The sequence below is a fragment of the Crinia signifera genome, chromosome 12 (genome assembly GCF_055691185.1).
Source record: "Crinia signifera chromosome 12, ASM5569118v1, whole genome shotgun sequence".
Classification (NCBI taxonomy): domain Eukaryota; kingdom Metazoa; phylum Chordata; class Amphibia; order Anura; family Myobatrachidae; genus Crinia; species Crinia signifera.
Genome location: NC_139228.1, coordinates 29472776 through 29495259, shown reverse-complemented (window position 1 = coordinate 29495259; position 22484 = coordinate 29472776). Strand labels below are relative to the sequence as shown.

Sequence of the window (22484 nt, the reverse complement as noted above, 5' to 3'; positions counted from 1 at the left end):
ATCCAAATGTAGATGAGCCCCAAAGCAGTTAGTAAGAGCTACTATACTTGGTAAAGTGCTGGGAAATGGCGCTGATGATTCAATGTCAATGTATCTGTCTCTCATTCCTTTTTTCCCCAAAAATGTAACAGTGTAATGCGGGCTAGGTGAAATGAGGGAGATTGCTAGACTAATGAGGGAGAGAGGGAGATTGCTGCTATTTCAGGGAGTCTCCTGCAGAATACAGGAGGGTAGACATGTACTACAGCTTAGATGTAAGTAGCAGGAGAGAGCTGTAGGTGAAATGTAAGGGGAAGAGGTCTTTGACAACAAGAGGTAGGAGGGCCCTGCTCTGAGGAGCTAACAACCCAACGGCTGTCTAGCGTAGTTAGCGTGGGGACTGCGCGGCAGCCCGGCTCTGTCCCCGGTGTCCATAGCTCTGTCCCCAGCGTCCATGGCAAGCCTAGTGAGTGCCTCTAACACAGCGCCGGTAACCGCCAGATCACCTTCACTGGCGGGCGCCGGCAGAGAGGGGATCATGCGGGCACCGGCGGAGAGGCGCTCCAGCTGTCTGAGATGCAGGTGTGTCTCAGACGCTCCTGCATCTCAGTAATTATTGCGGCAAGTTACGGCAACCCTGCCCGTGTCCGCTTCAGGAATCCTGTGCAAAGGGGGTATGCGGGCGCAAGTGCGTCTTATGCACAATAAAGGAGGCAGTTACATACTGACAAATGCCTCCTTTTTCAAACCCCCACTATCCACGCCAGCCCGAAGCGTGGCGAGCGGATGCGTTACGCGTCCTCCCGACTTGTTCATACCCCCACTATCCACGTCGGTGTGGAGTTGATTTTATAAAGTGTGGTGAGCGCAGCGAGCCACCGAGCCCAAAGCATGGCGAGGGGACGCGGAATACATGTGAAGTAATTTGCGCAAATGGTGCTGCTGAAAAAAAAAACCCTGACTCCTCCTCTGTCTGCAGCAGGTTAAACATTGTGAGAGGTTCTGCAGCCATTACGCAATCACTTCACCTTCACCTCTGACTGACTACGGTAACTGCGTAACGCTGACTGACTACGCTGGCCGTGGGAACAGTACACCGAATCTGACAGGGACACTGACTATGCTGGCCACGGGGACACTACGCCGAATCTGACAGATACGCTGACTAAGCTGGGTGCACGAACACTACACTGATTCTGACAGTGCCGCTACGCTAACTACATAACGGGCCCCGTGATAATACACAAGTATCCATCACCTTTTTTTTTTTATTTATTTTTTTTATACACTCCCTGACTCTTTGATCCATCACCGCTGGGAGGAAAGAACTTGAGAAAACAAATCACGAGTTGCATAGCTAGTGCTAATTGAACTCCTCTTCCCAATTAGCCAATCACAAGACTTTCCTTACACTGGCTGTTTATGATTGGCTTATGATGGATAGGAAGACCCTATTTACAGTATTTAGCGGGTGTGGTACAGGGATCCGACAGTCGGGATCCCGACAGTCATTAGCCTGACGTCGGGATCCCGACTGGCCGGACCCAGACAGCATGGTGATCGCAACTAAGCCCCTTGCGGGCACGGTGGCTCGCTACGTGAGCCACCTCTTCTATTCTCCCTCTATGGGGGTCGTGGACCCCCACGAGGGAAAATAGCAGGTGGCCGTCAGGAACCCGGCTGTCGGTGTTTTGACAGTCGGGATCCCGACGTCGGGTAAATGCCTGTCGGGATCGCGACGTCGGGTAAATGCTGTCGGGACCCCGACTGTCGGGACCCCGTCTGGCACCCACTTTTAGCATGGATAGGATGTTTCCAGTGCCATCCTTGCCACCAATAGCTTCATATACATAGTGCCAAAGAGTCTGGCATCTGCAAGGCATAGCCGCTAAGACAAGTAGTTCTGTTAATTGTGCAGTATTTAATTGTTCCATACTGCCCACAGCTGCCATCTAACGTGATGGGATCAGTACAATTGTTTCCGCCATTGGGTGTGAGCAGCCTTATTGCTGCTCACACCCTCCTGAGGTCATAAGGAGAAATACACAAAAGTCTGCCACAAATGCAGCTTGCTCGGGGGCTGGTGAAGTTATAAAGTGGAAGGTGGAAGCCTGATGAAGTGATAAAGTGGAATGTAATAATGCACCAGCCAATCGGCTCTTAAGAACACTTGACAGTTAGTAGCTGATTCGCTGGTGCTTTATTAGCTTCTACTTTATCACTTCACCAGGTTTAATACATCTGTCCCCTTAATGTTTTACATGAGCCTAGGGTGGGGTATTAATGTATATTCCGCTTCACTTGAAAAGGTCATATTCTTGTTTATTACTTATTTTATTAATTTTATAATAAACATTTAAACTCCAAAGTTCAGTGGAGATATGTAATCATTGAATTACCCGTCCTGAACAAAGTGGTCTTTCATAGCACTTGACCAGGGCTGGGCAACACCGGCCCTCCAGATGTTGATGAACTACACATCCCAGCATACCTTGCATCAGTTTCAGCATGGCCACATAGCAAAACGAATGCAAAGCATCCTGGGATGTGTAGTTCACTAACATCTGGGGGGCCGGTGTTGCCCAGCCCTGCTCTTGACTATGTTTAAATCTACCCCTGAAAGAGGATGTTACAAAATAGAGAATTGTGGGAAATATTGGACTATCCAGATAAACATGGCTTCCGCAATCTCCAGAAACATAGCGTTTTTCCATATGGTAAGTAATTCCATAAAAGTAAGCAATTCTCCAGAAACATAGCGTTTTTCCATATGGAGAGAGATTAGCACACGAGTACCGCTAGGCAGCCCTGAAATGCCATCTGAGCCCCTCTGTGGCTGGTGCGTGTCTCTCTGCAGATTTACCAGCAGTCAGGAGAAATGTGCCAGTCTAGGGTTTTATAGTTAGAGAGGTGGCATTACTTTCATGGATCCATAAATGAGTTCAGTAGTTGAACTATAATAAGACATTGCTCTTTGTTGGGAACGATTACATTAAAATCTAACTTACCTTGTTCTTGGTAATATGAATCATAGAGAACATGACAAAGATCTCCTGTAATAAGTCCTCATTATGGGCCCTGAACTCCCCTAGGCGTATCACTGTGACATTTGTAAAAATAGAACTTCTCTTTTCATACATTAACGTATACGAGGATATAGAGACCTGAATGTCAGGATTGGGTAAGACTGAAATGCGTAGTACAAGATCTATTGTATATGTTAAATGTTGAAGCAAAACTATTACTGTGTAACAAAGATCTTGTAGTGCGTAACACATAATACCAGTGGCACAGGCACAGCTAGGTGGTTGGGAAGTGGCGCATAGACATAACGGGGAACATTTACTGAGATGGGAGTCCTATTGACGATGAGGTGTTGGCCATAGCAACCAATCAGATTATTTTATCTTCTAGAACAGCGTTTTTCAACCACTTTGCCGTGGCACACCAGTGGGCCGTGAGATGTTCTCAAGTGTGACCCCAGATCTAGAGATGCCCTCCACAGTTCAACTGTTATTCACTCTTGTGTTCATGTGAGGGCGAATGTATTTTATTTTTGTTACCTGTGAGGACCAGTGTTATTGTTTTTTTCACATTGGGGCCAATGAGTTTTTTTTTTCCTGTGGGGGCCAATGTTATTTTCCCTGTGGGGGTCTGATGGTGTACCTTGGCGATTTTTAATATCTTGTTTGGTGTGCCATGAGTTGAAAAAGGGTGAAAATCACTGTTCTAGAAGGTGCTAAATAAAAAAGTAGAATCTGGTTACTATGAGAACATCCAGTTACATACTCAACGTTCCTCGAGTAACGCCAACCTCAATGGCCCTGGGCAGACAATCCCATGAAGTTCCGCATCAGTACATCCACTAGCAATGGAAGCTCTTTACTAACCGTTTTACTGATCGTTTTCTGCACTTCCATCTTGAATGTCTTCTCATCATCCCAGGGATATATTTACTATGTTGTCCATAGCAACCAATCAGATTGTACTTCTCATTTCTCTATCGCCTTCTAGAAGATTATAGCTTGAATCTTCTTAGTTGCTAAGGGCAACATCTCCACTTCTTCTAAAAACTCACTTTTTAGTAAATATACCCCTCAGACTGTGTTTTTCAAAAACTAATCAAATTAATTACTTCTCAATTATCAGTCAACAGAAGCCACATATCTTAAATATATATTGCTATTGACAACGCAACAAGCCGTACCTTCCAATGCTACGCCCAGTGTCTCAGCCTCTACTCTCCGTCACCTCATGTTCCAAACTGTATAAAATGACTTTTGTATACATCGAAGAAACAAGGGTTTGAATGTCAAGGAAACGTAGACTCCCGCATGGACTGTTACAATGTATTGTCCTCCCTAACTATACTTTCACTGTTAGAATTTATATTGAATGCAGTAGGTAAGCAATTCGCCAACTCAGCTACAGATCTGTACCTGTCATCCACACTTTTTGCCCACTTAGGGGGCATTGGCTTATTCAGAGGGGTAAGTTCATACCACTCATCCCTGAGGCAAGTTGTAATTTAGCGCCGCACTCTCAAAAATAATGTGACAACGGGCAGTGCATCAGGGTCAGACTCACAAGATTCAGCGATCTGCAGAATAAATCAGCATTCATTGGTGGGTTTCCTCTCACAGTCCAGCAGCCATGGCGGGTGCAGAGAGGTACCAGGCGAGAGCCGTCCTTTCCCCAATTGCAGGTGTTAGCAGGGCTCTCGAGACAGAGCTGCTGGGTGCATCGCAGAGCTCCAATGGAAGAGTACTGATCACACTTGGATTCCGCTGCAAACCACACAGGTGCTGCTGTACACGCAGGTGCTCCTTCTAGATTTGAAGCCCAGAGGCAGGAGCCTCCACTGCCTCTGGGAGTTATGCCCCTGGGTCCATTTACTAACAATTTTGTACAAAATTTAAGTGACAAAGGGTGGTGTCTTGGTTAAGTCTATCCAGCTGGTGAGTCTGCAACTGTTCCTTCGGCTATGGTCTACTTGTAAGGACTGTACCACTAGCTTATTTCTTAGGACTCCTCTCCTAAGACTGGCCTGGAGACGGACAACTTTGTGGTTTCACAGGTACTCCAGAGAATCCCTATCGTAATCACATTCCCCCCCCCCCCCCCAAATCCTATGGCTCAGCCACTAATAGGCATTGGGAACAATGCTCTGGACAAACATATACTGTAACAGTTGTTGTTCATTAGCAGACCATGATTTACACTACATATTAGGAAAACCCGAACTGGATCTTACTAGCCCTGCTGTTGCTGCTACTCTAAATCCTGGACTGGATCCTCCACATTAACCTCATGTGGAAGTATGCTGTCCCTGCCACGCCATATTTTTTTGTTGTCCAGAAAATAAGTTCCTGCGCTATAACGCATATATTGGGGGAGATGTTCTAAAGCAAAAATGTGTTAAACCCCCATCTCTAAATAACGCATGCAAGGGCAATGCTGTGGAGGGTATTGCCATCTTCTATAGAAGCCTATGGAAGCCTATATAAGCCTATGGAATTCACACGCCTATGTCTAAGACAGATGTGGCCTCCTGTACAAACAATGTCCATGATTTCCCTGATGGCTGGATGAGGTGTTCAGCATTATTATATTTCTGTAATAAATGTCAGCACATTTTATAGCGTTGGAAAAATACATGACGCACTGAGCAGGTTCTATCAAGACAAATTCTTCTTATAATTACTGTAGCTAACAAGTGATTTTGTGTCTTCCAGCTCACATTGGGCAGCTCTACAGCCCGATCACTGAATGATGTATGATTACATAGGCAACATGACCCATTCCATTATGTACAAAATGCATACCTCCCAACATTGAACCATAGGGAGGGTCTGGCCTCGTGACAAGAGGGCATGGCCTATTGTTGTGAGGTCACACCCCCATTTTTCGCCACTGTGGGGGCATGGCTAGCGGCTCTGGTAGCTGCTAGACTCTATTCACAGGGGACAGGGGGAGACTCCCAAAGTCCCCCCCCCCCCCTGCCATGGGAAACTGCCGGCAGTAGGCGGGATGCGGGAACATCCCAAAAAAACGGAACGTTCCCGTGAAAAGCGAGACAGCTGGGAGGTATGCAAAATTCTTTGCTCCTGTACTTCCCTGACACATTACAGTCCAGGACTCACTGGCAGTTGGTGTGGCCCTAGGCCTATTTGAATTTGGACTGTGTTGCAGCAACACCTCCTGCAACTGCCACTGGCAGTCCAGGAACAGAGTGTTTTGTACCGAATGCATATCCCAAGTACATATGGACAGTCCTGCTAATTCCTTGCTGCCCCCCCTCCACACACACACACATACACACACACATAAGAGCACAGGCATAGGGGCTTAAGACATATGGGAAATGCGTCCAAAGCACCCAGTGGGTGGTGCTGTTGTGCCCAGTTCACTTTGAAAATGTGATTATCAATAATTGGGCCTTAAAACTAAGTCCTAGTACACTGGCTGCATGCAACGGCCTCCTGATGTTGCAGGCATCTTCTTAAATATTTAAATACTTTTTTTAGTGCTGCCTCTTTGCACCTATAGGATTGGATATGGAAGGTGTATGTATGTATGTGTGTGTGTATATGTATATATATATATATATATATATATATATATATATATATATATATATATATATATATATATATATATATATAATTTGTGTGTAGAAGTGCAGCTTTATCTCATTATGTGTGTTCTGTTTTTTGTAATATAAACAGTCCATAGTAAATAGTAAAGTGAAAAAAGACTTGTAGACCCACAATCCGTATGACTTAACCAGGAGCTTGGAGTTAGTACAACTGTACTCACTGTTTCATACATGGGTATTGAAGATAGAGCAGCGCACCCAGTCAGGTACAGTATGTGCAGGATATTGCAGGGTTCCATACTGATCTCTGTACTACACATCCCTGTAGCACTGTGGTCCCCCAGCACAGTGGCAAGGTGGCCCAACTCATGCACAGACAAGATTATCGCAGCCATCTTGGTAAGAAAGCAATTGTTTCAGGCATGGTGCATCACTGAGACGGCTCAGTAGCGTACTCCATACACTTAAGCTGCTTTCACATCGCATAAACAGCATTGACCCGGTAATTTGAAACATTTTTAAAAATGGGTCAGACAGCCTTAACCCCTTTCACACCGCATAGCTTAAACGGTATATTACCCGTTTAAGTGCGGTCTGAAAGGGGTATTACCGTTTCAATGCCGTTTTGTCCCATCACTTTTTTAAACGTGTAGGATCCTGCTTTTAACATGTTTTAAAATACCGGTACTCTGTAACTGGTAAATTGACAATGGAGCTTTCACATTGCAGCTGTCCCGGTTTTAAAACGGTAAAAAACGGCAATATACCGTGTTAAAGCTGCAATGTGAAAGGGGTATTACATAAGTAGGATTGATAGGTGTCCAAACACATGATAGGATAAATAAAGTAATGGGGTATGTTAAAAAGATTAACATATTTATGGCGCACACAGGGGGGTTTCTGAGTACCCAGAGGCTGAAATCTGAGGGTCCCCTCTTTCCATGGGTACAAGAATTTAAAAAATCGGCCCTTGGAAACGGAAATATCTGACTTCAAAGCAGTGGTCCCTGTCCTGTTAATTGCTCTTCCCAGTCAGATATTTCAGGTTCTGTCTGACTTAGAATTGTTCTGAGGTTATATTCCAAAAGCTGGGACTCTCCCCCTTTGATGGACACTAGAATCTTGTCTCTACAATTCCCAGAATCAGAGATATAAGCCTTCCAGCAGCTGGTTACTTCTCCAGCTCCACACACCTGGTATGTAGTTTTATATTCTTGTTGGCGGATTGCTCTGCCTCCTTAACTCTGATCCCTGAGTCGCCAGTACCATTTGGTAGGTGGGATTCTCTAGTTTTTAATTCCATTAAAATCTAAGAAATCTATTTCCGGGAACTGGAGATATCTGCAGTCAAGCAAGCTGTCCTCCCACCAGAGAATTATGAATAATAAGCCCACTCCACTATACACCCCTCCTCTGCGTATTAAACATCCTCTACCACCCTGGAAGTTATGTATCAGGACCCCTTCATTCAGTCCAATGCCCCCTTCTCCCACCCCATCTGTGCAGTAAAGGGGTAATTAGTGGAAATTACTGATCCAGGCCCTACATGCTGAGCGGTTGATATAATACCCCCTACCACCCGCGGGACATCAAAGCTTCCCCCACCCCTACCGCTGGAGGATCGGTAGGGGCCCCAATACATTGCTATGCCCAGGGGTCTACACTGCTGTTGACGCCCCTGTATGTATATGTATGTATGTATGTATGTATATTAAAAAAAAAAAAAATAGACCAAATGTATATAATTTATATACATTTGGTCTATCGATAATACTTTAACTGACCCGGCATATACTGGGTCACCTAAGCGTCCATCTCGGTGCTTTGCTCCGCCCCTCTGGAAACCCCCTTCTGAAAATCCTGCATTTGCCCCTGCCACAGTTTGGGTTTTTTAACAAAAATTCTGTAGCGTGATCTCCACAGAGCAGTAGTAATATTCCCATTGTCTCCGCTACATCCTGCTGGAAGCACTTCAGGTTTCTTGTGACCTAAATTTAATTGTATGTTCTTATTAATGCTGAAAGGTCTCGTTGTTTCATTGTCAGAATTCCTCTAAATCAGCGGCAGAGCTGAAGCCTCGCATTCACCTTGTCAGACATTTCTAGCAGAGTAACACCAGAGCTCGGATTGTGTTTTATAATGGGCTGACTAACTTGATGCACAATAACTTGACATATCTGTACTGAATACTAATTTCACCAATGATTTACCTTACAGAGGGGGGAAAGGGGAGAATAAAGTTGTTCCAAGTAGGTCGACAAGGTCATTTAGGTTGACAGTCAAAATGTCGATACTTTTTTTTTTTTATATAGTTTTTTGAGCCGACATGTGCCAACAGGTGGTATTTCATGCCCTACCACCCACTAGGGCGTGGTGGGAAAATAAAATAGTGTGCCTGAAGCGTGACAAGCGTAGTGAGCCATGCAAGGGGACATGGTGCTACATTTTACTGTTTATGTTGACTGTGTCGACATTCGAGTGAAACATTTTTTTTTTTACTTTTTCACTGCTGATCTTACCCATGTCAACTTAATGACCCTGTCAACCTTACCGATGTTGACCTAATGACCCTGTCGACCTTTAGTCATTTCGACCTTTCTGCATGTCAACCTAAAGTCATGTCTGACCACTTAGTGGTGTCAACTTAATGCTTGGCGAGCTACTTGCTGGTGACCTAATGATCCATACCCATTCTGTACTATGTTATGTGCTGCAGACCTCTTGTGGCACCACATAAAGATAGTAGTAATACGCGTTTTGTTGGATACAGACTGGTTCATCAGGTGTAATAAAGCTGAGCTGTAAGTGTCACTGGAATCCCATGTTTTTCTCCTCCCGCCGTGTATGGACAATAAAAAAAAAACTATTAGTTTAGTTTTAAATCGTATATTCCTTTTTTAAAATGTATTCTACACAATCCATACAGCCCAACATGACCTATTTTAGGAGGGACAAAATGTTTTGGACATCCTTCTTATGATATTATTGCTGTCACCTGTGTTGAAACCCCTTTCTTATCGATTTAAATAGTTCAACACAGATTATGTCAATTATTATTCCCTCGTGGAATTGGTCTCGTTGAGAGATATGTACAATGCAATATACAACTCCCCTTCCCCACCACAACCACCTTCGAGTGCCCCAGCCAGCACCAATTATTAATCCCTGTCAGCTGCTGTCCCTCAATATGAGTCAGCAACTGCAGCTCCCATTGGTTTCTATGGGGGATACAATGCGATCAGATGAACCATTTCAGAGTGTTGTCCAAATAGTCAATGCCATCTCCAGATGGCATTATTCTACAGTAGCTTATGGACTACCTCCACATCAATGGCCACCACACATATGTGGTCAGCAAACCCAAGGGCGTAACTACCATAGGTGCAGGGGGTGCAGCTGCTATGGGGCCCAGAGCTGAGAGTGGCCCACTTTGCCTGTCAAAGTTACATGTGCTGTATATATTTTTCAGCATTAGGTGATAAATAGGGGCCCTTACAAACTTTTGCTATGGGGCCCACATGTATCTAGTTATGTGCAGAGCGTCCCATCTCTGGAATCAGAAGTGAAATGATTGATTGCTTCTGTGACCATCTTACTACATTGCACATTAGAGGAGCATTTTGGAGAATACAATACTCTTGTCCTACTCCAGCTTCGGTATGTCAGAGTGAATTTTTATTAAAATGTTCACCTTACAGTGACATACCCATGTAACATGCCTCATTTGTTTCATTATATTTTTCATCTAAGGAGTCGATTTCAAAATGAAAACCATAGATGTTGATGGAATCAAAGTGCGGATACAGATCTGGTAAGTGGCATTTATTGGATGTGCACTGTTGCACTCAATGAGGGTTTTAATATCTATGGTCAATGGTCAATGGGTACAAAGGGTTGATATAGTCTAATGTTGTTGTTTTTTTGTGTTTTTTTTAATATATACATTTTTGCTTTATTCAATATAATCCCCTGTTTAACGTTTGGGAAAAGTATCCTGTGGTGAGTGCAGTAGTAGTAGAACAGTCACCTTGTCCAAAGTGAGCCCGCTAAGGTACGCATTTTTAGGCCCCTGTCAGCCAAAGCTTGCTCGGGCTGGCTGTCAGATTCCATACACCCATATCCAGTAAGTCGGAGTCCTATGAGGCAGACCTGGTCCCATCATCAGGGCCAGCTTACCATTATTATGGGCCCCCGGGCAAAGCCGTGCAATGTGGCCTCTACCTTCACAACCTCACCTCTCTGGGCACTCCTCACTGATAACGTTGGCCACCCAGTGGTCACCTGACAATCCGTGCAACCACTGGAGGAGGAGGAGGGATGCCAGACAATGCTGGCCAGCGATAACAGGATTGCCGTAAGCAACCTTTTATTTTCTGGCATTGTCATGTTGTTACCTCCTCTTTCTTCCCCTCTCTCCATGTCTTCCCTCGTCTCTTCTCCAGCCAGCTCCCGCTCTGAGATAACACATGAGGGTGCAACTCTAGGCGATGACAGGAGGGGACAGCTCTGTACTATGGGCTAGATTCAGGTTCGATCGGTCCCCAGCGTATTCACACCAGTGACCAGGGCCGCTGTGCAGACGCCTTTTGGTGACTTTCGTAGTCACCGAGGTGTTTGCACAGGTGGATACCGCATGGAAATGTCCAGCATTTTATTGGGTCCCCATAAAAATGTAGGGCACTCCATGGACACGTGGGCGGGCTGATGTCTGCCAGGGGCCCACCCTGTTCTTGGAGCCTCACGCCACAAATATAGTTCCGTCCAGACTGACTTATATTTGCAAACAGGGGAAAAATCATTCAATACTCGGCCATCAAAAGATATCGCCCCTGTACGCTTCCGTGCGAATGGATGTTTACGCTAAACAACCAATCACAACTCGGCGGGCATTATTGCGTTTAATTGGATACCGCCACAATGGAATAAACGGATTCTCTGCAAAACGTAGGCCTGCTTAAAAAACGTACTGTACAAGTATGCCAAATCTCTGAAACCTATGTAAGAATTGTATTACTACATAATTTCACGGATTCAAAACTATAAGCACGTACCGTTTGGATGTGCATGGGGTCAGCTGACCGTGCTGCCCAATCAGCTCGCAGTACTCCTAATTCCTGCAAGCACAGAATGCAGAGTTAAAACATTTCTAGGCAGCCGGCTGAATACCGGGTGGGTGATAATTGGATGCACAAGACGGCAGATTCTCATCGATGCTGAAGTGCTTGTCTAGACAGAGCGCTGGGATGGAAAAAAGAAATCAATCTTCACTCTTTCCCGTAGCCTGTTTCAGGACATCCAGCATAGAAAGCCTCGCGGCTCAGTGTCTGAATCACCGCAATGTGATGTAAGGTTTTGGCAGTACTTAGAAGAACTGACATAATTATCACCATGTTACTCGCTTCAATGGCAATGATTTTATGCTTTTGTCATGTGATCTATTCACAAATGCACATTCATTGTTTGTTTATTTTAGGGACACGGCTGGTCAGGAGCGATACCAGACAATAACTAAACAGTACTACAGAAGAGCACAGGTATATGTACGACATGATTTGACGAAAGTGTCCAATCTCATCCTATTCCAGGGGTTCGGGCAGAGAAATTGGGTGAAATCAGCCCAAATTGCATGTGTATGTCATCCGATCCAATGTGTGGTCTCGTGCACGGGTATGGGTCATAGGGTTGACAGCACAAAGGTCAACATGCATTGGGTCCACCACTGAAGGTCGACATGCATCAAGGTCTACATGTCTGAAGGTCAACATGGGGTTAGGTCATCAGGGTCATTAGGTCGACACAAGCTTTAGGTCGACATGGGCAAGGTCGATAATCAAAAGGTCGAAATGTTGTTTTTTTTTTTAATTTTTATCCCGTCCACATGAACACTAAAGAAGTGCACCGCGTCCGCTAGCTATGCTTCGGGAACGGTGGCTTGCTACGCTCGGGCACACTATGTTATTCTCCCACCATGCCCCAGTGGATGGTAGGGCATGAAATACCTTCTGTCGGGACATGTCGGCCAAAAAAAAGAGGTGAAAAACCCTACGTCGACCTATTGACTGTTGACCTAGCCCATATGACCGAATGCTCGTGTCGACCTAAAGACCCTGTTGACCTAACGCCACATCGACCTTTAGACATGTCGACCTTGATGCATGTCAACCTATAGTGGTCGACTCAATGCTAAAGAAATTGACCGGTTCATGGTACTTTCAGTATCTTAGTATTTATAAAAGAAAACAAAACCTGAGGCCTTCGTTATACTAACGCAGATATCCCGTCTACTGCTGAGAGACAGGCGCTGGAATACCGATATTGGCAAGTGTGTATGCATTTAACGATGTTGGCTTCTCCTGGGTCCTGTTGTACACACATAGCCCCAACATGGGCGGCCAACATTTTTGGCCACCCCTCAGCCCCCTGCTGCATCCCAGCACACATGGCTTCCTTTGCCAGCCAGACCAGATCCCTGGTATCTTGGGCCGGCAGCTGCTCGATGAGTGGATGGGTGGGGTGGTCTCTGGGGGGTTGTGCACCGGGTGTCTTCTGGGCTCCGGGGGTTGATGCAGATAGGGGTTGTGTCATCCGGGTGCTATGCCAAGTCCGCGGGGGCTTCCGATGTCAGACCCTGTCCTGGTCGAAGCTCTATGTCGTGGCAGGAGCAGGGGCCTGGGTATGGCAGGCAGCATGGGGCGGGAGAACCATCCCTGGTCACAGCCTGCCGCCCATAAAAAGGTACCGCCCCTAGGCCCGTGTCTCACACGACAATTTCCATAGGTCACTCCCCTTTTTCGGTTTGTCCCAATTAGCTAGAGACAGATGTTGGGAGGTATGAGATATTGCAGTTTAAAAATAAAGCCAGTATTTACCTGCAAAGAAACAAAATAAGACAAATCTAACTCTCTCTGCACGTTACATCTGCCCCACCTGCAGTGCACATGGTTTTGTCCATTAGAGAGAGAATTTGCTTTTGTGAGTGAACCAGAATAAGGCTCAATGTGCATTCTCCAACCATAGGCAAGTGAGACGAACGTAGAATACTTTAAAATCCTGAATGAGATATGCTCATAGTTGAATAACGATACCTATGGAATTCCACCGTTACATGATTAATATTTCTCATATATTAATAAATATTACATCATTCGGTTTGTAAACCCACAAAGCAAGTCATTTTGTGTCAAACCATGTTGTTATACAAGGGGAGCAAATACATTAATATTGTTTCTCTGCAGGGTACATACTGGCTGCTTTTGCATGTAGCCCATGGATGTTAGACAGCTAGTGTAGTAGTTTGATATGTTATAATCCTGCACTGTCATAAACAATAATAATCTCTCTGTTTTTTTAAAGGGAATATTTCTAGTGTATGATATAACAAGCGAGCGCTCATACCAGCATATAATGAAATGGGCCAGCGATGTAGATGAGGTATTTATATTATTAATGACATACTGGAATCAATGTATTTTTTTTTGTAGCGTGTAACATTTGCTGAATTATGCCCCTTTCAGACCGCACACATTACCTGGAATTTTGCAGTTTTTTTATCGTTTCATAACGGTAATATGTGCGGTCTGAAAGGTCCAGAGTGATTTTACCGTTTCCAAAATAACAGTATTTGGAAATTGTAAAAAAAAGCAGGGTCCTACCCGTTTCAGATCCGTTTTTTTTGCAGTCTGAAACGGTATTTAGAACCCAGCCAATAGTGAGCACAAGCTGGTCCTGCTCTGTGCATATGTAATGAGCGGGACCCAGCGCTGGGTCCCGCTCATTAGATACGATTAGATATGCACAGAGCGGGACCTCAGTGGTCATGTGAAAGGGGTAATATGCCCGGTCTGAAAGGAATATAATCTGCTTTGACCCGTTTGAAGAAACGTTTGAAATACCGGATCTAAGCAGGTCTTGCGGTGTGAAAGCAGCATTAATTGTTTATTTTATTAGCTCCTCTCTCCGGTCTGACTTTCTTTGCTTGGATTAATGGGGCATACACACGGGGCGTTATCAGGGCATTTTCTAAGCGATATATCTAGAGCACTTACAAAATGCCCCTACTTCGATCTGTGTGTAGGGGCCATAGTGATATTGATGCGTGGCCCTACGGTTCGCCATCTCCTGGCAAATTTAATATCCTGCATGCTGGATAAAACTAGTTATATCGTCGGGCAGGCCCAGATCACTCGGCACACAGCGCTGTGTGCTGAGCGATGTAGAATCCCTTAGAGTGCTCAGCACATCTTCCTGTGTGTAGGCCCCTTTAGAGGCTTGGAACCTATGATAATGATTGGTTAGAGCTGGCTGTAATTAGTACATAGGGCCAGATTCTCTAAGCTTCAAAAGTGATAAAATGGAGAGTGATAAACAGCCAGCCAATCAGCTCCTGCCTGCCATGTCACAGACTGTGTTTGAAAAATGTCAGACAGGAGCTGATTGGCTGCCTATTTATCACTCTCAATTTTATCACTTTTGAAGCTTAGAGATTCTGGCCCTAAGTCACTAGTTTATATTGTGTAGCCTTGTGGATAGTACAGTTCCCATGTAAAGCAGAGATATACCACAAAGCTTTTTTTTAAAAGAACATCAAATGTAAAATTGCAACTCACTATAGATAGAGACTTCCCTTCTGTTTCTTATTCGTATTAGTTGAGTAAGGAAGATGTTGGGTAGCTTTATAAGCAGGATATGGGGTGGAACAAATATGGCGATAGTTTATAAAACTAATATATTACATGGGTAAGCTAAAATACATCATATCACACTACCCAACTATAGATCCACCTGGGGCAAAATAAAAACGAACAATCTTTAAATACAACAATTGTTTTAATAATTTTTATAAAAAAATATAATGGTTTTAAAACTAGAATTTTGGACCTGTAATATTTTTTCTTCTCTCTGTTCCAATTACTTCCCATCTCCATCTGCCTCTCCCTCTCTCGGGTTTATTTACTTAAGTTCTATTGAAGATGGAATGTTGCTATGGGCAATCAGATACTATAAGAAGTCGATTCTGATTGGTTGCTTGGGCAATAAAACTCCCATCTTAGTAATACACCTCTCTCTCTCTCCTCTCCTCTCCTCAGACCCCTCCTCTCTGCCCTGCTTACCTGTCTATTCTGCTCTGCTGGAATTAGTGGTGACCCCAAAGTTATTGCACTGTAACATTATGTACCTCCAGAACATATTTATAAGGGACACAACTTTGCAATCGTCCCGCAAGCAGAATTTCAGAAACCGGAAACCAGAGTTTTATCAGGCATGATATATAATGTGTCATGGAGATAGGTAGATCACCACTAACCTCTGTTATTAGAATTTAATGTTGTGTTTTTCAATATGAATCCCCTCTCAATTGTGTATTGGGGATATTGCTCCCTGTCTCTAGTTGTATATAGATATGGCAAAGAACGAGTAAAAAGAAAGAGACTGAAATTGGTGCCATGAAATGTAATCTGTGTATAATTTCTAAAAATATTGTCCAATTCCTTCTCCATTAGAGAGAATAGATATTTTTAAAAACCGAAACGATGATCATACGTTTGTCATTCCAGTATGCACCTGATGGCGTCCAGAAGATTTTGATTGGAAACAAAGCTGATGAAGAACAGAAAAGACAGGTTGGGAAAAACCAAGGAATGAAGGTATGTTCTGCCTATATAATGCTCTAGCCAGTGGGATTAGCACAGAGGAGGAGTGCTACTGTTGTGTGTGTGTCAGACCAGTAATGGATCTGACTGTACCGGTGCGGCAGACAGGAGTCTGTGATAATCGGTAACTGACGCCATCAAAGGAGACTTTCCCAATTACATTCTGCAAAGACTATTCTGCTATGGGCTAAATGTTATAGCCTCCTATGTAATTATTCATGTCAGACCCTGCCCCAACTTACAGTCTAAGGAGCAGATGTACTTCGCCTCGGAGAGCGATAAAATGGGGAGAGATAAACTGTCAGCCAATCCACTACTGTCATTTTTTTATCCACAGCCTGTAACATGGCTAGTAGCTGACTGGATGGTACTTGATCTCTCTCTCCAATACCTATGACATTTAGTTGGAGGTGTACAGTCCTATCACATTCCTACATACACTCTGAGATTTATATGTGTTATAAGCCAATTAACCTACCAGTATGTTTCTGGTCTGTAGAAACACCATACGGATAGAGCCTGGGTTAGAATCATAGCTAGCCTCTAGGACAGAGGTTCTCAAACTTGGCCCTCAGAACCCCAGACTGGTCACGTTTGCCGACTCACCCAGCAGGTGCACAGGTGTATTCATTACTCACTGACACATTCCCCAGGTCACACAGCAGGTGCACAGGTGTACTCATTATTTACTGACACATTCCCAAGGTCACCCAGCAGTTGCACTCATTACTCACTGACACATTCCCCAGGTCACCCAGTAGTTGCACTCATTACTCACTGACACATTCCCCGGTCACCCAGCAGGTGCTCAGGTGTACTCATTACTCACTGACAAATTTCCCAGGTCACCCAGCAGGTGCACAGGTGTATTCATTACTCACTGACACATTCCCCAGGTCACCCAGCAGTTGCACTCATTACTCACTGACCCATTCCCCAGGTCACCCAGCAGGTGCACAGGTGTATTCATTACTCACTGACACATTCCCCAGGTCACACAGCAGGTGCACAGGTGTACTCATTATTTACTGACACATTCCCAAGGTCACCCAGCAGTTGCACTCATTACTCACTGACACATTCCCCAGGTCACCCAGTAGTTGCACTCATTACTCACTGACACATTCCCCGGTCACCCAGCAGGTGCTCAGGTGTACTCATTACTCACTGACAAATTTCCCAGGTCACCCAGCAGGTGCACAGGTGTATTCATTACTCACTGACACATTCCCCAGGTCACCCAGCAGTTGCACTCATTTCTCACTGACACATTCCCCAGGTCACCACGCAGTTGCACTCATTACTCACTGACACATTCCCCAGGTCACCCAGCAGGCGCACAGGTGTATTCATTACTCACTGACACATTTCCCAGTCACCCAGCAGGTGCTCAGGTGTACTCATTATTCACTGACACATTCCCCAGATCACCCAGCAGGTGCACAGGTGTACTCATTACTCACTGACACATTTCCCAGTCACCCAGCAGGTGCACAGGTGTACTCATTACTCACTGACCCATTCCCCAGGTCACCCAGCAGTTGCACTCATTACTCACTGACACATTCCCCAGATCACCCAGCAGGTGCACAGGTGTACTCATTACTCACTGACACATTTCCCAGTCACCCAGCAGGTGCACAGGTGAACTCATTACTCACTGACCCATTCCCCAGGTCACCCAGCAGTTGCACTCATTACTCACTGACACATTCCCCAGGTCACCCAGCAGGTGCACAGGTGTACTCATTACTCACTGACACATTCCCCAGTCACTCAGCAGGTGCTCAGGTGTACTCATTACTCACTGACCCATTCCCCAGGTCACCCAGCAGGTGCACAGGTGTATTCATTACTCACTGACACATTCCCCAGGTCACCCAGCAGTTGCACTCATTACTCACTGACCCATTCCCCAGGTCACCCAGCAGGTGCACAGGTGTAATCATTACTCACTGACACATTCCCCAGGTCACTCAGCAGTTGCACTCATTACTCACTGACACATTCCCCAGGTCACCCAGCAGGTGCACAGGTGTACTCATTACTCACCGACCCATTACCCAGGTGACCCAGCAGGTGCACAGGTGTATTCATTACTCACTGACACATTCCCCAGGTCACCCAGCATGTGCACAGGTGTATTCATTACTCTGACACATTCCCCAGGTCACCCAGCAGGTGCACAGGTGTATTCATTACTCACTGACACATTCCCCAGGTCACCCAGCAGGTGCACAGATGTAGACATAACTCACTGACACATTTCCCAGGTCACCCAGCAGGTGCACATGTGCACTCATTACTCACTGACAATTCTGTGAGAGGACCTGAAAGACGTACACTGTTTTGGGATCCTGAGGTCGAGCTTTGAACCACTGTTCTACAGCATTGATTGGAGCTGGTGCATTACACTTAGTGGTCATAGCTGCAAACAACCCTGAATGCACGTGTACAGTTAACTGTGTTCTGTATGCTCTCACACGTTTATTATTACTGGTATTGTTTTGTTCTGTTCCATCGTACTCACGCCTGTCAGAAAAAAAAAACACGAAATGTTACAGAATGTAACTATAACTTTACTAATGCCACTATCAAAGAGCGTAAGCATACTGTGTAGCAAGCATCTGAATCCGAATACTTAACCTGTCTAGTGGTGATGCTCCAGGAGTATCCTTGAAATCATTATAATAGTAGATTCTGTTTCCATGGCAACAATTTCCTCCTCTACCTCAGGGGACACAATGTGCTGTGTGCATTTTGTGCTGCTGTGCATTTTGTAGCTGACAGGATTAGAATAGAAATCATTCTTCCCATTGAGCACAAAGTAGGTGATGAAAGCCATTGGGTTTTGTGTCAGGGAAATGGTCTGTACACACTATGGAATATACAGTATACAGCTGACATTGTTTCGCTAAGTGCTGTATATCCCTCTATAGTGTCACATGTTCAAGTCCGAGAGCTGAGCGTTGGCCTTTTCTCCAGCAAAAGTTGGATTTATTTGCATATACTGTAAGTATTCTCTATGGGATGAACAGACCTCCGTTCCACTGCATGCAGCCTGATGGCTTTCCCAAATTATGGTAATCTGATAACTGATGATATGAATCTATGCTGTGATAACATACAGGCATAAGTTATACTCATGATTTGAATGTTTAAAATCTAAATTTCTATTAATATGCATCCTTTTCTAACTTCCACATTAGCAATGTGCACTAACGGCCTGCTTCAGGATTGTTAGAAAAGCAAAAAATACACAACTGGGCAAAGAAAAAAAAAAAAACACAATTGGGCAAAACCATGCTGCACTGAGGGTGGGGCGGATGTAACATGTGCAGAGAAATTTAGATTTAAGTGAGGTGTGTGCAAATTGAAATCTAAATTGCAGTGTAAAAATAAAGCTAACATTTTGTAAGTTACATGCAAAAGCAGCCAGTACTGTATTTACCCTGCACAGAAACCATATAACTCACCCAAATCTAACATTTTGTAAGTTACATGCAAAAGCAGCCAGTACTGTATTTACCCTGCACAGAAACCAAATAACTCACCCAAATCTATAGCGCAGCCCTTGTGTTGTCCAGCTCAGATCCAATGTTCATGGAGCCGCACATCGGATCAGATTCGGAGCTGAAGCACATGTGATTTGACACTTCTCAGCCCTTATGGAATTGGATGAAAAGTCCCCAAATTGTGTATGGGGGCCTTTACATTATCCCCACCTGCAGTGCAACATGGTTTTGCCCAGTAGAGTGCTGTGTTTGCTTTGCTTACAAAGCTAAATTGGGTATTTGGTTCCAATTTCTACTTTATGTGCGTCAGCTAGGGAATATTTATTAAGCCTCTTCGTGCCAACATCTCTGTGGGAAACGTTCAAAATATCTGCTAAAAATGCCAGAGTCGCTCACATTTGTTATATAAATTCAAATAAAAAAAGTTGTGTCAAAAAGATTGTATTCCCTATGTAAGGTAAACACAGGGCCAGTGTAAGGCTTCTCAGCACCCTAGGCAAAACTTCAACCTACTGTAGCCCCCCCCCCCCCAATACTGCCAACAATACCCACTTTGTAACCCCTTAAGGCATACTTGCCTAACATTCCAGAGTGGCAGGGAGGCTCCCAAAAATCAGGTGGTCCTTCTAGACCCACCCAGGGAAGGTGGGCAAGTCCCCTGCTTTCCCTGGAGGCCTACCTTTGCCACCCACAATGGAGTACAAGGAGGAGGGGGCAGCAAAGTAGGGAAGTATGGAGGTGAGGTCTTAGAACTTCCACAGCAGCCACCTGCATTAAGTACAAGGATCCTCATAGACAACCTATAGACAACAGACTCTTGGTGGCGCCCCCCCCCTCCTCCCCAGATCCCAGCGCCCTAGGCAGCTGCCTAATGGTAGAGCTGGCCCTGGGTAAACATTACAGGTCATTATGACGAATAAAGATGTTCACTTGGCATTTTTCATACCAATTTTGACAAATTCACTTGGCACTCAAAGGGTTAATGAATTGTGTAACTGTAAATGATGCTTGCACAACTTAATGTGCCACTAAAATTAAACATCCAGACAACCTTCTACAAAAAAAATCTTATTAAGTATATGGGTGGTCAAGGCATGGGAACCCAAGCATAGAAATCTTTAATATTGATAGTCATTTAAAGCTCTTCATATAAGTCATGTATATTGTTGGATCCTACAGTATATTATATGTAACTAAACTTGTATTAGTCAAAAGGTTGTTGTAACAAATATGTATTAAATCATGATGGTAACCAAGTATGTTTGCTGATATTGTAATGAGAAAATGCTTTTTATTTAATGTATTCTCAGCAAATAAATATGTGTGCTGTACACGTTCCGCAGGGGTGTGCCCAGCAATTTTCCCAGAAGCCACCATAAACATTTGCACTTTACCTGTACTGTAAATAATTGTTTAGCTGTATATTTACATATTACTGCAGCAAAGCCTACTAGGGAAACCATGTACATTTGCACATTTAATTTTTGCCCTAATGTAAGAAGCGTGGAAAAATGTCATTATATGTGGGTAAAAACACTATATAAAATGCATATTCAGTAAATAATATAATACTACTTAAACATCACTTTTTTTAAAAAAATGTTCTGCTTACATATTAAAATATCTTAAACCCTTAAATACCCATAAACCTTCTTGGCAGACTGGGGCATCCTTCCATTCTGGTTACTCACTAGCTTATACCGCGTTCAGACCGCAAATGCAGGGTGGCACTTTTAAACGGTTCAGTCCCAGTGCGACCCTGCATATGCGGTCTGTTCAGATATTTCCGGTTCGCTGACGTCATGTGGGGGCGCGGCGGAACGGCGGCGCATCATCGGGGGAGGAGGCAGCGATTAGCACTGGCGCTGCTCCAAGCGCTGCCTCCTCCATAGTGTGAACGGGAAATGGGTCGCTTGACCCGTTTAACCCGTTCACACTGCACAGCAACACGGCAACAAACCGGTAAGAATTCTGCTTTTTACCCAGTTCGGATTGCCGTATTGCTACCGGTTAGCTGTAACCGGTAACCCCTTTCACATCGCACTAATTACTGGGTCAAACTGGCTGGTACCCGGTAATTAGCTGCGATGTGAAAGGGGTATTATATAGTCCTTGTGACAAACTGGGTATTTACAGTCAAAAAAGTAGAAGGGCCCTGCTTGCAATCTTACAATCTATAGAAATTATGTAATGGATAAATTATTGCAATGGATAGATTGCAAAGGTTCTTGGTGGGCTGTATGATCTGGTGACCCAGCAATGTTGGCCTGAGACCAGGAGGATGAAAAAGTTTATTTTAACATCCTACTCTACATTCTTCTGTATAAGTGGGTATCTATTTTGTTAACTTTCTGGGTGAAAAACATTAAAAAGTAACCACAAAGACACTTGCACCCTCTTTCTTCCCCTTACTTAAAGGTTGTGGCTATTATTTTACTTTTGCCATCATGCTCTGGGTCCACGTATACCTGAAAGGGAATATAAATCTGTGGCGAGAGAAGCGAGGGCATCTAACAACTTCTGCCCTCACTTAACATCACATCCTGGTCAAAAAAACATTTTTAAAAAATGTTTGAAATCTATTCAGTTTTGTAACACAGTTTTCCATAATGTGTTTTATGAATGTATAATTCTATATAAAAGTCAAAGCGAGATAAACGCATTCACAATAAAACTTGCTTATCTTGTTGTGTCGCTGCAGTTAGTCTTTGGGTACAACCCTAGGGACTAATGCAACTTTCT

The 22484-nt window shown here is 44.3% G+C and overlaps 1 protein-coding gene across 1 annotated transcript in view; it reads left to right on the top strand.

Moving 5' to 3' along the window:
- The window catches only part of RAB15 (RAB15, member RAS oncogene family), a 53292-nt gene that overhangs the window by 13931 nt on the left and 16877 nt on the right, over positions 1-22484 (top strand). Inside the window, exons 2-5 of the mRNA XM_083167333.1 lie at positions 10328-10388; positions 12051-12111; positions 13931-14008; positions 16132-16221. Coding sequence (XP_083023459.1) covers positions 10328-10388; positions 12051-12111; positions 13931-14008; positions 16132-16221 — 290 coding nt within the window. The remainder of the gene's footprint in view (positions 1-10327; positions 10389-12050; positions 12112-13930; positions 14009-16131; positions 16222-22484) is intronic.